The sequence below is a fragment of the Halichoeres trimaculatus genome, unplaced genomic scaffold (genome assembly GCF_033239565.1).
Source record: "Halichoeres trimaculatus isolate MK-OKI-2021-1 unplaced genomic scaffold, fHalTri1.1 fHalTri1_scaffold_13, whole genome shotgun sequence".
Lineage (NCBI taxonomy): Eukaryota > Metazoa > Chordata > Actinopteri > Labriformes > Labridae > Halichoeres > Halichoeres trimaculatus.
The window spans coordinates 23,418,034-23,434,342 of NW_027437191.1; the positions used below are offsets into that span (position 1 = coordinate 23,418,034).

At 39.2% G+C, this 16,309-nt stretch overlaps 1 protein-coding gene across 2 annotated transcripts in view; it reads left to right on the forward strand.

The window, feature by feature from the left end:
* Nucleotides 1-16,309, forward strand: part of eya4 (EYA transcriptional coactivator and phosphatase 4) — a 57,075-nt gene that overhangs the window by 2,344 nt on the left and 38,422 nt on the right. For both annotated transcript variants that reach the window (XM_074685628.1, XM_074685629.1), the window contains exon 2: nt 2,770-2,830. In XM_074685628.1, coding sequence (XP_074541729.1) covers nt 2,798-2,830 — 33 coding nt within the window. In that variant the 5' untranslated portion in view covers nt 2,770-2,797. The remainder of the gene's footprint in view (nt 1-2,769; nt 2,831-16,309) is intronic.

Below are 16,309 nucleotides of genomic sequence, written 5' to 3' on the forward strand. Positions count from 1 at the left end.
AAGTGAGTTTCAAGTAGACAGAAGGCTGATTCTGTCCTCCACAAAGGTGAGAGGGGGGAAAAAAGAGCAAGAGGAGGGAGGGAGCAGGGGGCAGTGAGGGGAGGCTGCTGCACAAATCAATTCACCTGAGAGACGCATTATTGTCTTGGGTTTCAGGCGAGGAGGAGCTGAACGCTATGAAAAATTAAAAGGATGCCAGTTAGTTTAACGGATCGAGCCAGAAAACTCCTCAGTGCACACACCAAGACACACTCCATGGTGAAACTAAAAAAGAGATGCTCATTTCTAGATAAAGTCTTCCTTTTTCTTACCTTTTAAATTAATTTAAAGCCAGTTCTTCCTCTTTACATCTTTTAACTTATAACTGTTGTTATGTTCAATGTTCATTTACAGCAGATAACTGTTGGTTTACTGATGGCAATGTGACAAAAAGTTGAATGTACACATGCCGCGTGTAAGTCATGTAAAAGTACACATTATGATGAGGCAAGTTAGAATAATGACAGGGTGAGCAAGATCCACACGCAAAATGAAGATAACAATTTTCATAACCACCTGTTAACTATACATTATCCTGCTCAGGTCATAAACCAGTGGACACAGAAAGATGATTTCATGATGACGGTTTATGATGATGGTTGACTTCCATTTAACATGTTTCGCAAAACAAATGCTTTAACAAGCTACACAAATGGTGACAGACACAGGCAGAAGCAAACCGCTTATTTAAACCTAGCCTACTGTCCGTTCAGCTCTGCAGATATGGCAGACAGTGGAATATTCAAAAAAGATTTTACCATCATGGCCGAAACGATTGGGGGGAGCAACTTAAATGTTTGAAAACAAGCATGGAGATGTGAAGAGTGAGACTGTGACCATAACTGACAGGCAACCAGAAAACCAAACAATAATGTGCCAACATACTCATGAGTTTTCTCCATTTTTTTTTTTTACAAAAACTTAAAAAACCTGGAATATAAACTCTCTGTCATCTCCTCTGATATGACTTGTGCTGCAGTAGAAGCCACAAACTGGCGTTAAGGCTAACTTGATGTTTGATAACTGAGTGGTTTTCTTTGTTTGCTCCTGCTGCTTCTTGTCTCTGTCTTATCTTTGTTTTAAAGCAAGTGGCAAACTATCCCAGACTGTAATTTATGGGCGTTGTCTACTTGATGTCACCCATTTGTTTCTGACACAGAGTTTTATAGTCACACTTTCTCCTTTCGAGTTACAATGAGTTGTAAAGACGGGTCTTTAGCCTCCTTTCAGACAGCTACAAGGTGCTCACTTGTCAGTGAAGTCAGCCATGCCCTTATATGGGCAAAATGTATACGTTTAATAACTATTAATGAGTTGTAAAAAAAAAAAGAAATCAAGCTATTCAGATCCATCAACTATTTTGGAACCAGGCTGTAAACATGATTATTATTGCTTCAAAGATCAGCTTATTTGAATTGGTGTTGATGTGGTTTCTGGTGTGTCTGCAGCCAGCCTCTGGTGGACATTCAAAGAACTGCAGTTTTTTACACTTATGCATCAATTTCATATTTTTAGATTGAAGGTTGCAGCTTGGGTTCTACCAGTTAAACTAAATGTTCATTTTTAGCACAGTACTTTTATTTTATTTGTTTCAAAAAGACAGTTATCATTAACACTGTTTTTTGGGGTCAAGCTTACACTAAACATTCAGAATTAGAAATTAGAAATAGACAGGGTTAGAAAAGGTAAAAAGGAACTCTGCAGAAATATTTATGTTGATATTTGTGTCCTTGCTTAGCTTTAAAACACAAGTGATGAAATAATGCTACAGCTTTTAATACAGTTGCTTTTATCAGTACTCTGCTGCTGTTGCCCGGATTGCAGGATAGGATGTTATTCCACTTGATGATGGAGATGTTTGGAATACAGTGGCATGTGGTTAGGTTGTTCCTCGTTTTAAGAAAAAACAAAAGGAAAAAAAACACACTGAGTTGAAAAAAAGTACAGGGAATTTCAAGAAAGTTGGAACCAGTTTTTCGTGAGCTAAAGATGTGATTCTTAAACACGCCTGCTGACATCAGATCTGGTGACACTCAAGGACGTTATTGTGTGTGTGTGTGAGTGCAAGCCTTCTCTTTTGTCTAACTGCCAAACGTTACAGCACAGAGGGGCCATTTTGTGTCGCTCCGTGAGATCCCTTGGCATTGTTTCCACCTTTTCACTCTCCTCTTTTATCACAAAAAAAGAGCAGAGAACAAGATGTAATTTCTGTCAACATTTTTCTGATCGCCTCATTCAATCTCTCCAGAGTCGTAGACAATCACCTCGGCCTCTCCGTGGCTGCAGACTCCTGCGCCAACCTGTCTCCTGTCTCGTATTAACGGGGTCACTCACTGTCTTGGTGAGCTCGCCAGCCACTGTGTCTGTGGTCCAGAGCCAGCCAAGCAGCCGGATCATTTACACTTCTCCTTTTTCATTGTTGATATTTACTTCTGCAATTATCTCTCAGCTTCACCCTCGGCTGAAGATGATATGCCGAAGTTAGCGCTGCTGCTTCCCTGATTCGGTCTCCCGTTGCTCACACATAAACACACTGACAGAAGGTCTAACAGACAGGCAGACGGCGACCTGAAAACAAAAAAGGAATTAATACTGTATCATGACTCCAATTAAAATACAACACTGAAAACTTGACTCTGATGAGTTCTGTCATTGAAATGTTACACAGGTGAACATTAAAAGGTAAAACACTCCTGTAACTCATATATTTTTTTATATTGTCTCCTAAAGTGTTTATTGGAGGACAAACAGAGCAGCCATGGAGGCCTCACAGGACCTCAACGAACAGATGGTGAGTTAAATGCTACTGTATGCATGCAACTGTGTGTGTGGTGTGTGTTAGACTTGTGTGTGTACCTTATAACCCCACACAAGTCAAAGAAATGGGTGCATTTCAGAGATCTGTGTATGTGTGTGTGTGTGTGTGAGTGTGTTAACACACAGCAGATGTGGTGCAGTGAGTGTACAGTAACCAGATGGCAGCAGTCAGAGTGAATGAGACTTCATTAGAAACAATGCTGGATGAGGACATCAATCTAAAGAGTGTGTGTGTGTGTGTGTGTGTGTGTGTGTGTGTGTGTGTGTGTGTGTGTGTGTGTGTGTGTGTGTGTGTGTGTGTGTATGAAACCAAGTTAAACCACATTCAAGTCAACTTAACTTTCTTTACAAAGTAATTTCTGACCTGCGAAGAACAAACCGATGGAAGAGAATCAAAGAAATTGATCATGGGCATAACTCTGCAAAAACCGAAGAATATTAAATTAGTTTCAGTTATTTTCATCTCGCACCAAAACACCAAAACCTAATCAGCAACAAACTTTGGATCGATTCTGGATTGGGAAAACTGAGGTTTTGCGTTCACACATGCAGCACAAACCAAAAATTTAAAAGAAAGATAAGTTTGGTGCATGTGTAAAAACAGCTATGACTTAATATGAGCCACATTCACCTGACATGTCCAGAAAAATGTCTTATTTCGAGATATCAAACGGCAAAACTGTTACTTGATTTACGGGGTTATAAAACGTTTCTAAGAATATATATTTTTTAAACTAAAATAAGACTTAAAATTTGCTTGGATTTCAGTTTTTTTTTCAGTGGGAGAAACAAAATGCCAGTGTTTCACTGTAACTAAATCACCTCCTGTTTATCTGTTTTGTCTAGGTCTCAGTTTCACTGTTATGTATGTAGTCATGCAGAGGCTGAATGAAAACATGTCAATCAGAACTTTAAAAACTGAGATCTTAGCAAATATTTACGCTTTGTTAAAAAAAAACGCACAGTAGACTTCATATGACTTTACATGGGCCACATTCACCTGACGTGTCCATTAAAAAGGTCTTATTTCAAGATATTAATCAACAAAAATGCTGCCTGAATTGCTTATAACAAATAAAATAAAATGAAATGAAATAAATCAATAAATAGATTAAGTAAATTTACCAATGGGGTAAGAAACATGCATTTTCAAGTTTCTTGACAAAACAAAATTATTCAGAATTTGTAGGGTGAATGTGGTTATTATTTAGAAAATGAGAAAATTTAAATAAAATAGGGACATTAAAAACTTGCTTCAGTTTCTGTTTTCGTAGTTTAGAATCTAATTATGGGTATTTATTTTAGCTTGGGATAGAAAAATGTACATTTTTATTTCTTCCAATAAATTTTTGTCTTTCAAGAAATTTGACGTTAGTTTTTTCATACCCTAATCACAGATTGTTTTAAAGCACTTTGGGCGTGATTTTTGTCTTTTGATGTCTTTAAATTAGACTTTTTGGACTTTTTCAGTTGAATCTGGCTCTTACTATTTCTAATGGGAAAATTTTCACCAAAAATGAGACAGAAACACTTGCTTTGGGATTTTGCTCAATTTGTGGACCTAAATATCAACATTTGTACTCTGACTTTAGAGTTTTTTTTGTAAGCCTCCTCTTAATTTGCAAGAAGTTGGGTGAATCTGTTAGTTGTGAGCAAGCAGAAAGGCATTGGTGATGACTTTGTTTCATGCAAACCTGGGAAGGTGATGGGATGAAAAAGAGCATCTACGTCAAAGAAGTGCCAAGTCTGGATGAGATGTCGGCACATGTGGCCATTGATTTACCTTATCATGTTGTAGAAGTTACACTCTGGCTTCTTCAGCTTGTTTTTAATGACATATCAGACTCATCCTACTCTGAAAATACATGAAACTTTTTAACGCTTGGGGGTGGAGCATCTGAAATTCTTCCAATGATTTAAAAAACAATTCTGTAAATTTTCAGGAAAGCTGATTGAAGAGGCACAAACCCTCCTAAACGATTCCTCCTCTAAAAAAGTCATATTAGACCAGATAAGTTGTATACAGTATCTCAGTAAAAACTTTCTGTCTATAACAGACTTAAGATCACACACACATGTAAACACTGCGGCACTGCCTGAGGGTTTGTTAGTGTCTCAGCACATCGGCCCGTCTCTGCGTCACGTCAGTACAGCGTCCCACTTCTGCTTGTTTAAAGATCAGCCTGTATTGTTGGGAAAATGATTTTGGCGGCGAGCGAGCTCCACTCGCATTTCAAAGTCGTTAGTCAGCCACCAGAACAGGTGTAATTTCATCTCCTCCTCCTCCTCCATCAGGCTCCCTCCTCTCTCCCTAACTCCCTCCTCTCTCCCTCTGACCTGACAGCCTGCTCGGTAATAATAGCGCAAAGTGGGACAGAGCGCATGAACTATGTTGTTTTTCCCCACTTTTTGTGTTGCTCTGTCAGACTCGCCCTGGGTTTGAGTTACACCCCGACCCCAGCGGAGCTCTGTCACTCACACGAACCGTACAAAACACAAACAGAGGGAGGGAAAGGATGAAGAAAAGAAAAGAGCATCCATCTTCTTTTCCTGCCATCCAAATATCAAATATTGATGTCCATACCGCACAATTACTTCACCTGCTTAAAATAGAGACGTGATATCATTTATAATGTGAACTTGAGCTGCAGCTCAGAGGCATTGATTAATTGTTCAGGTTGGAAATAAGAGCTCAGAGCGAGGACACTGATTTTAATCACGTACAGCTTAAAAGCAACAAACAGAGAGCTCAAAAAAATGCTGATCTTAACTTTTTTAATGTCAGAAATATTCACATTCTTTAACCAGGCTGGATGCAGTGAGTTTGATTTCTTGCTTTGTGTAACTTCTGAATCAGAATCTGGTGTCACTGATATTATAAATCTCTGTATTTACAACTTACTCATACAGTGGGTGTAGTTCAATCCGTATTTTTAAAGGTGTGGAAACAGCTTCCTGGTCACTTTAAATTTGCAGCCTGTGTTGATGTTGGCGCTTTACTGAACTTTACTGTGATGAAGATCACATTTGAATTTTGTGTGATTTGCCAAAAAATTATCAAGAGATAAATGAATGTCATCCACCTTCATATTAAAGTTTAAAGATTTGAAACCAGGAGTCATCACTCTTTCAGTGTTTAGTTTTGACTACTTTAAATAAGACTTTAATTAAAATCAAGCTCCAATATCCAGAGATACACAAGTTCAAAGTTCATGTTTAAGAGGATTCAGTCCACTTAAAGTTGTGAGTGTTTGCTTTTATAATTCCAAGTTTAGTCTCAAAAATCAGAGGAAAAAAGGTCTGAATTCTATTACAAATCTAACAAACAAAAAAAAAATGAAAAGAAAGACATTAAAAAACTCTTAATACAGAAAAAGGCAAAATTATGAAAAAAAATTATCTAAATTCCTTAAAAAATTTACTTTTTGAATTAATTGCAAGGAAATTGGAAAAACCTTGGAATTAGAGTAAAAAAAGTCAAAATTTTGCTTATAAAGTGTCAAATATTAAAATGTGACATTCTGCAAAATAAGGCAGCATCCTGAAAAATCAATCGATATTTTCTAAAATTTGAAGTTGAAGCCAGAGTTTGAAAATGAATTCGAAATTTGAAGGTCAAACTTACAAGTAAGAAAAAATTCAGAAAAACGTAGAAAAAAGCTAAATTCTGCGTCAAAATTAAGTATGTTGAGAGAAAAGTTAGAGTTTCAGGTTTGTGTTGTTCCGGTAGAACCTTTATTAGTGTTATTGAAATTTTTTGGGACATTTGACAGAATGAGAAAGATGTATCTCCAAATAAATATGTAAAAAAATATTAGTTTGATATAAAGGACAGAATATAATAGTTACATGTTGATCGATGAAAACCGAACCCCTCAAATTTGAAGACTTTCAACTTTCTTTTCAAAAACCATTTAAACCGATGGGAAATATTTTTGAATTGAATCTTTCCTCTTGTTTAATTGAAAAAGGTGTGTCTTGAGTGGCAAACAAAGCAGCACAGACCTCACACACAAAGTTTTGGGGAGTTGTCTGTTGACACCTGATACCTGCTCTCTTCCCCTCTACCCTTTAAACCCCCCTTTTCACTTCCTCCCTCCACTCTGGCCTTTTCCCACCACATCCACTGACTGCACGTCATCTGGGTTACGGTCAGGCGTCCTCTCTGGCCGCCTGCCTGCCGAGGGTCTGCCTGCCGTCTGGGGTCCTCTGGGAGCACTGGAAGGAGCCCGAGGCAGCAGTTAGCCCTTAATGCTACTTTTAGCTTGTTTAAGTGCCGTGCTCCACCTGTTGTCACGTACTTGTTTAGCTTTGGAGAAAAGGTGATAAGTGTTTTTGTGTTGAAAGACAACGACAAATAAAAAGCAGTGACGCTCTGTGATGGAACAAACATACAGATTATATAAGTATAAAGCAGATATTAGTTAAAAATAGACCATCAGTTAGAACACACAGAGCCCTGATTGAAGTCTGTAAGTGAAGCAGGAGGAGGGGAGCAGCAGGGCTCTTTGACCTCGGGAGCCTTGCAGGGTTTAAATGTACGACCACCACAAGAAAAAAAGTGAAAGATGAAGGGAGATGAAAAAAGAGGAGAAAAAAGGTTCTTTTAGCTGAAGTCTTTTCCTCTGGTGCGCTGGGAGAGGCCCTGAGTATGGCAGCTGTCCCGGTCAGTGTGTATGTGTGTGTTAGTGTGTGTGTTAGTGTGTGTTTGTGTGCGAGTAGGAGACCAACTTAGGGGAGGAAAGGGGGTCAGGTTGCACCCCTCTTTCACCCCTACAACCCCATACAGACACATTCACACAAACTTACATACAGCAGCAGCAGGGGTAGCTAAATGCAAGCGCAGCCCAACCCTTATTGCCAAGATTGTTTTGGCTTCATTGATGCTCGTTGCAAAATCTGCCCGGCGACAAGCCGAGTGGACGGATCACAGGAGTGTGGAGTGTAACAGCTACCCTTTGGCATCCTTCTTGCAGGCTGGCATCTTGGTTTGTGGCACTGAGGTGCACTTCAGTTTCATCTGAGTGTACAGTGATTCTTGTAAGATTTATGTTTGGATGACAGCTGAGCGATGCTGGGAGAGTCAAACCGTCAGACTTCAAGTCGTCGTCTGAGCTCTGCACAGAAAAAGAAACTACTCTGAAATTTCTTAAAGTAAAACATTTTATTTTTGGTGGAGTCAAGCATAAAAAGAATCATTCTAACCTCAGAAAAGAAGGAGTAGCATGATGGGAAACCGCCATATTTGGTGTAAAAAACTGTGAATTGTTCTCAAGGGCTTTGCCCATATATGGGTATGGCTGACATGACTGACAGGTGGGCGACCTGTAGCTGTCCGCAAAGAGGCTGAAGACCCATCTCTTTGCCTCATCTTGATTCAGGTTCTACATTTCTGCCACGGCTCGGCTAGAAAACTCTTTGTCAAAAACAAATGAGGAATGTCACGGTGGCTACGTCCATGTACTCTCATTTCACAGCCAGAAACTGTTAAAATGTCAATGTCTTTAGTCAATGTGGAGTGCAGAAAGCCCAGTGGTCTGGGTCACACTCCATGAGGTCACCCTCACGCAGGTGGCCCGGGTTCAAATCAAGCCTCTGGCGTTTTTCCCACATGTCACTCCCCAGTCTCACCCTGTTTCGTGCTCTATCCACCGTTCTCCTCTACTTACTTAAATACATAAAAGCCCCCAAAATAATAATAATAAAATAACAGTATTTTGAGGTAAAACAAGTATTATGGTTTTGAAATTACAAATTTTTGAATCTCACACATTTATGAACACAGTAAAAAAAGTTCAAAAATTAAACTTAATATGCTGAAATGAATATCTTAAACAAAATATTGAGAAAACTGATTTTTTATTTGTCAGAGTTTTGATATCAAAGTAATATTTAAGATAATAAAAGGGAAATTCTGGACTTGGACTTGAGATTATCAGTAGTCAAGGGAGTCCATATTTATTTGTAGTTCAAGTAAAAATATTAGTGTCAATTATTAGCATAATTCAAACTCTAACACTTGACTTTGTTTAAACGCCTTTGAGCACGTTTATTAAAGAGCTCCCAGGCACAGAGCAGCGATTGTAGACAGAGAGGCCAACTGTATTGGTGTCAAAATAACACAGTCTTAAATTTGATTTCTTATGCTTCAAAATGCTTAATATCAGCGCAGTCAAATCGGTCTATCCCAAATTTGGAGTATTATATTTTGAAATTTTCATCAATGTTATAAGTTTAAGGTCAGACTTGAGAGAATTCTGAAATTGTCTTCAAAGATTTCAAAATAATGTTAGAAATCAGAAAAATTTTGAGATTTGATGAAAAAAAGTTAAAACTCAGCCAAAGTCAGAGATACCAAAGAAGTCTGTTTAAAAAAAAAAAAAACATATAAAAAGTCATGTTTCTGATTTTTTTTTTTTGGTCTGAATCCTGACAGTCACTGAAAAGGTCAAAATTTTAAATACAGAGTCATAAATCAGAAATCTGGAAAAAAAAAATCCAACTGTTGAGAGCAAAGGTAGATTTTCAGTTATGAGTTATTACTGTTTGTTTTCAAATTGATATTCATTGTTTTTGTCTATAATTTTATAGTCTCAGACTAGAAAATTGACATGCCGCTTAGGAAAATACACAAAACCACGATAAACAGGGTTGACTTTAAGCCGTATTTGAACAGAAGTACAGTAAAGGACTCGGGTCACGGCCCTGGTGACCCCTCTGCTACCTCTCTGCTTCTCCCTCTGCAGAGACAGAAATATAATCTCCCAGCAGAGCAGCAGAGGAAGTTCTCACTGCAGGCAGGGCAGGCAGGTTCCTCTGAAACCAAAGCACAACTGTTGCAATTTCATTTCCTTCCCTGCAAAATGAGGAAATGTGCTCCTCTCTGTAACTATGGGCAGATGAACATTTGGCTAGGAGATGAGGGTGAGCAGTTTGAACATGTAGGATCTATTTAAGCAGACAAAGGATTACCTGTTTAACTCGATTACTGCTGATTTCTCTGTATTTATGATTGTTTTAAGTCTCTTCAGTCTCTTCACTGATGTTTTCATGTTCGAAATCTTGCTGTGATGTGATTTTTGTCTTTGAATCATCAATAAAAGGAGGAATTTTGGCCTGAGCCGTTGTGTCCTCCATTAAACAACCTCGGCCACAATATGAGACACTCTCCACTCAGATGACCTCAGCCGTCCCACACCACAGAGAACATATGTGTAAAACAGAGAAAGAGACACCTACACACACATACTATCACACAGACACACTGCAGACACTCAAGCACTCATATCATGTGGTTTCCTGTCTGCAGAAAACCCACGCCGCTCGCTCGCACTGGGTTCCTAGATGGATTCTGCAGTCTGTTTGGGGGTTTGACTCCATCAGACGGTGATCGGCTCACAGGCCGTCTGTGACCCGCTCACCTCACACCTCGCTGGCTTTCTTTGGCCTGCCAGACGCTCACTTAGTCCTCCTGTATGTGCATTAGTAATCATCTGAAGCACGGTGAGAGCTGAAGAGGTTTGGTGAAAGACAGATGTTTTGGTTTTGTCTTAAATAAAAGTCAAAATAAAGGAGCTGTCAAAGCTGTAATTCAATTTTTTCAGACAAAGCATAGGTTAGAAATTGTCTGGTTAAAGACGAAGCATGCTGAGTGGAGCAGAAATACACTTTAACATGTTGAAAGAAGCAAGCATCGACACCAAACTGTCCAAAATGATCTGCTTTGTGCAAATTCACGAGTTATTGCTCCAGTATAAAAAAAAAAAAAAAGAGTTGGATTGAACTGAAACGCATCAGGTTTGATGCAGTAACAGAGTAGAATACAATCATAAGGTAATTTATCTGTTGTAATGTAGCACAGTTGGGTATGAGGCTTTAGCCTCTTTGCAAACAGCTACAGGGTCCCCACCGGTCTGTCAAATCAGACATGCTCTTATAGAGGGATTATTAGTTTATCAACAACGCCGAATGCACGCAGATTATAATGGTTTGTCAACTAACGTGGGGGAGTTAACCACCAAAAAACACATTTTTAAACTAAACATCGTCACTTTGAGGGAAGGTAAACGGGTCACAGTTTTGTGAAATACTAATGAGTGGATAGAAGAGATCAGCAAGTGGACAGATATTAGGTGGACAAACGTTTTTTAGCTGAGAAATCCAGCGTGTACCCAAAGAGCAATTAAAAAACACAACTGTCACTTGATGCTCATGTCTGCATTATCCGTGGACACTTCCCAGACTGTGACATAACAGGATGTAAACGTGTCAATAAATCAGAAACCCTCCCAGACCAAAAAAAGCACACAGACTGCTGAGTCTGAGACCCAGTTTATAATAAAAGAACCAGAAAACTACGTCAAGAGTTAATCATTCACCTGCAGATGTTGCTGGTGTTTCAGTGCTAAGTGTGACCCTGTTAACTGGTGACTCTCGCCCCTCACTGATACTGTCGGCTGAGAGTCACCAGTTAGCATGGCAGCTATTAACTCCAAAACACTGGTGGCTCTGTGACGGTCAAAAATTGATTGACGTTGCCTCTGTTGGATAGTATAGTGTCTAAAAACCAACCACAGAACAACCGTACATTTTTTTTTGCTGATAACAGGTTGAATTTAGTGTTTTAATTTAAATTTAGTAAAAAAACGCTAACTCGTCTGAATGAATGGAGCTGAACAATGCTTCTGCAGTCAAGATGTGTGAGTTTAATACCAAGTTACAATAAGGTTGACCCCCCCAAGGCTTTCTGAAGGCTGGCCAATCAGAGAGAAGGGGGTTTGAGGAGTAGGAGCCTTAAAGAGAAAGAAAAAAGGAAGGAAAAGAAAAAGGAAAAAGAAGCTGTCAGACAGAGGCTGAAATAGGAGTTTTCTAAAACACTAGTATGAGAAACAAAGATTTTTTAAAAGATGTAAATCACTTAAAGATACTTTGAGGGCACCAGAAGGACAGTTTCCAGACCTAAAAAGTACAAAACCCCCTCTTTAAAGAAATCCGTTACACTGCAAACATCATTGATCTAATATAGAAAAAGTTGAGGACCGATCAGTGATCCCTGAGGTACTCCACAGGTAACCTTTCTGAACTCTCACACAGTATAACTTTTGATAGACAAGTAGAATATAGAAAATATTAGGGATTTTTTTCTCAGTAAAGCTAATACAGGGACTACAGAATATAAAAAGCCTCTCTTTTAATTTTTGTCCATCCCAGTAGTTCCGAACCACATCGATCCATCGTTAAGCGGCAGGAAAATTCAGATAACTCTCTCTGTGTCCTTCCTGGTGTCCTACCTGTCTGTCCCACCTTCTCCCCGCCTCTTTGTCTCTGCCTCTGTCTCTCCAGCTACAGAGTGATGATTCAGGGCCTATTGTGGAGTCAGCAATCCGATACAGAGAGCAGGGGGGGTGTCACTGCGATGGAGGAGAAGACACAGAAAAGGATTATGGGTGTTTTCGCTGGTCCACGCTGTCTAGATCCCTGAGGCTGTTTGGCACCTTTACCTGTCCTTTACTTTACCTGCTGCTCTCATTCTCTTTTTGTCCTCCTTTATCTGTATCTTTCTCACACCCCCGAGCTTTTCACCGTCCCTTTTTTAGCCTCCCTCCTCTCTTTCACACTTACGTACATCCTCCTCTCCCTCTTGCCTGGCCGCCGCTCTTCGCAGACATATGGTTTTGTGAGTGATTTTATGAGGAAGATGATATGAAGTGTTTCACTGTCTGGCTTGATGGAACAGCTTGAGACATTCAACTCCTGTTCAGCTGTGACTTCTGGGAGCAGATGGTGTGTGTGAGTGTGTACGTGTGTGAGTGTGTGAGAGAGAATACCTGTTGGCCTGTGCGTGTCTTTTTTTGAAGGATATCTACCTTATGTCGACCGCTGGTACGCACACACGCTGTGATGTCATGAGCAGCATTATTTAACAGGCAGCTGGGAGGCCATTCATCATTTAATTAAAAGCGTCTGAAAGGGATCTGAGGCCTAATGAGATTAGCTTTAATTATTGATGCTACTGCTGCTGCTGCTGCCACACACACGCACTTACTCACACACACTCTGGTTATGACCGGCACTCAGACCCCCCTCAGACAAAACACACAGACACTCAGGGAGTTTGAAACCAACAGGACTTTGGATTTCGAGCAGACACATTGATTCAGCTTCACGCTGCGATGCGGAGAGGTTCAGGGATAGAGGGTTTGGTGAAAAGGCTGTGGTCAGAGGACGGAGCAGGGGGTGTGGTTATTGTGGTCAAGCAGAGAGGGTCAGGGGGGTTTCAGCGGTACGGTGTTGTGTTTCTGGACTTCTCATTCTCCTCTCACTCTGTTCCCTATTTCATCAAAATACATTTTCTGACAAAGCTGAATGTGTTTGGAACCAGTCGACCACCAACAATTAACCCTCTGCATAAGTTTTCTGATTTATTTTCCTTCAAATAATCCTGTAGAGACTTAGTTTTCTGGAAATGTCCCTTTTGCTTACTGAACTTGTTATTCCAGAGATCTAGACTTCATCAAGGTTGGGGAAACCAGATAGGTTTAAAGAAAAAAAGAAAAATAAGTATTCATGTAAGGGAGAAACATAAGGAAGAAATATCTAAAGAACAAACCAACGACAACAATGATTTTTTTTCAGAATTCTGAAAAAAAAGAGTTGGAATTCAGACCTTAATCCTCAAACTCTCAGAATATAATCTAATTGAAACTGAATGAGACAGGGTTGTTTTCTAAAACATTCTTACTGTAACCTCAGATTTTGTCTCAAGTCTTTGAAAAGAAGGAAATTCTGACTTTGACATCAGAACTTAAAAGTCTTACAGGAACCTCAAAATTCAGACCTTTCTATAAAAACTTTTACCGTTCAACTTTGTTACTTTTTTTCTCAGAACTTTGCATAATCCTTGACTTCTGAGCAAATATTTTACAATTCTAACTTTAATCTCATAAGATTCTGACAGCAATCTCCAAACTCTGGCTCTCTAGTCAGAGTTTCCCTTCTTTTAGCATTCTATCTTGGTTTCAAACGTTAACCCTAACCACAGATTTTGTCTTAATTCTAAAGAAAATAAACAATTCCAAATTTAAAAAACAGAATCTGACTTTCAGAATTCCGACCTTTGACTCATAACTCATGTAAACAATATTTGAACTTTTTTTTCCCTCAGAATACTGATTCTAATCTCATATGATCTCTTCCTAAGTAGTTGGAACTTGGCTTTCTTCAAATTCTGGTCTCAAAAAGTAGAGTTCTGGCTGTAATCTCAAACCTTTTTTTCAGAATTGATAACAACGATCCAACTTTCTTGTCTTAAAATTCTGACTTTTATTTCAGAATCTGACTCACTCTTAATTTTTTTGGAAAGATAAAGCCAGAATCTTAACATTAATACCAGAATTTCAGATACTGGCTGTGATCTGAAATTCTTACTAAAACAACTTTTCAACTTTTTTTCACTCAAAACTTTGACTTAAATTTTAGATTTTGAAAATTTGACTTGAATCTAAGAATTCTAACTTATTGACATCCAAACCTTTTTTTCAAATCAAAATTTTGACTCTCAGCTTCTGTCAAAATTTCATAATTTGGAAGACTATAAGTCTTTTCCAACTGGCCTTACCTTTACATATTTTCTTTTTAACAACTCACCCCTCTGTGAAAAAAATTGCTATCTTGTTTTTTACCCAGGGATAGAGATACTCCATTCTGATTGGTCAAATCCCTGCGACAGCCTTGAGTTTTATTTTATAATAATGACATGTGGAAGGGATTCTGTCACAGTGTACATCAGCCTGTTGATACTGTGGCAAAATGTAGACCATGACTCAAACACCAAGTGGAGGAGGAGCCTTCATGTTCAATCCCTACTTCTCTTTTCCTTTTTCCTTTTTCCCTTTCTATATTTAAAAAAATTAGGTTTGACTTAATTTCTGATTTGTAACAAACAGGCAAAGTTTAAGTTCATGTATGAGAGGAATTACCTGCCGTAAGTTTTACCTGGGTGACTATGGTGACTCTGTGACTCACAAGGCGTGGAGCTGGAGTCATGAGTGACTCACGCTTTAAATTCATCTGTTGAATTATTAAAACTATGTGTGTGAGACTCTGTTTTCAATACTTTAGAGATTTAACTTCTTAACAACACGAACATTCTCTGTGTTTAGTTTTTCACATTTTCACGCTGAGTTGCGTGTTTCTGAGCCATTGGCATAAAGCATGATGGATGATAGAGTATATGTGTGTGTGTGTGTGTGTGTGTGTGTGTGTGTGTGTGTGTGTGTGTGTGTGTGTGTGTGTGTGTGCGTGGCTGGTCAGCCATGGACTGGTTTAGGTTTCTCCCAGTTGTTTTTTTAATCACTCTCATCAGATTAGCTGAGCAGGGGCAGTCGAGGCCAAACGCTTCACAATTAACAGCGCAGAACTGGCCCACACACACACACACACACACACACACACACACATACACATACACACACACACACACACATACACACACACACACACACACACACACACACACACACACACACACACACACACACACACACACACACACACACACATATCCGTCAGTGACTTTTCATTTGTGTCCATTGAGTAAAGCTGCATTAAATCACGGCTGTGATCCCCTCGCTCTGTGAGACAAAGAGGAGCCAATTTAAATGGCCGAAATGAAGACCACCATGATGAAGAGGAGGAGGAGGAGGAGTAGGGGGAAGAGTCACTGTTTTCTTCTGTCCGCCAACAGATAAATTTACCAGAGATGATTGGGAAAAATAAATATTTACAATAGTAAATCCATGCAGGGGAACAGATCAAAGTCTTTCCTTTTTTAACATTAAATAACATATTTTCTTTGAGTTAGTTTTTATTGGCTCAAAATTAGCCTTTAATCCATTAGAATAAATAATTCTAGCATTTAAATCAGGACAAGATAACACTCTTAAAGTAGAATCTTGATTTTTTTTACTTAAAGTGATAAAAGCTGCTGTTTTAAGATAACTTTGCCTGAAGCCAGCTGCAGAGACACATCTACATAGGGGACATTAGCCCTGTTTCCACCAAGCAGTTCAGTTTGGTTTGTTTCTGTATGGCACACATTTTGTGGCATTTTCTTTGACTAAAACCTGGACAGGTCCCCAAACTACCACCCCACCCTATACCATCCCACATTTTGGTACCCTTCTGTTGTGGTGCCAGACATACCAATCCAACCCAAGAAGGTGGAGCTAGAAACACTACAGTCCATTGATTGGTCAAAATAATTGTCACTTCCAATGTGACACCAATAATAAAGAACACATAACCCTGCCATGTTTAAACCTCCAGGCGACTTCACGACCACTTGGTGGAAAAGAGGCTTTTGTCTCTGTGACATCACCCATCTGTTTTTTATACAGAGTTAAGGAGCCCATTGTTGACGGAGAACATATTGAAAAAGATAAACTTAACCTAG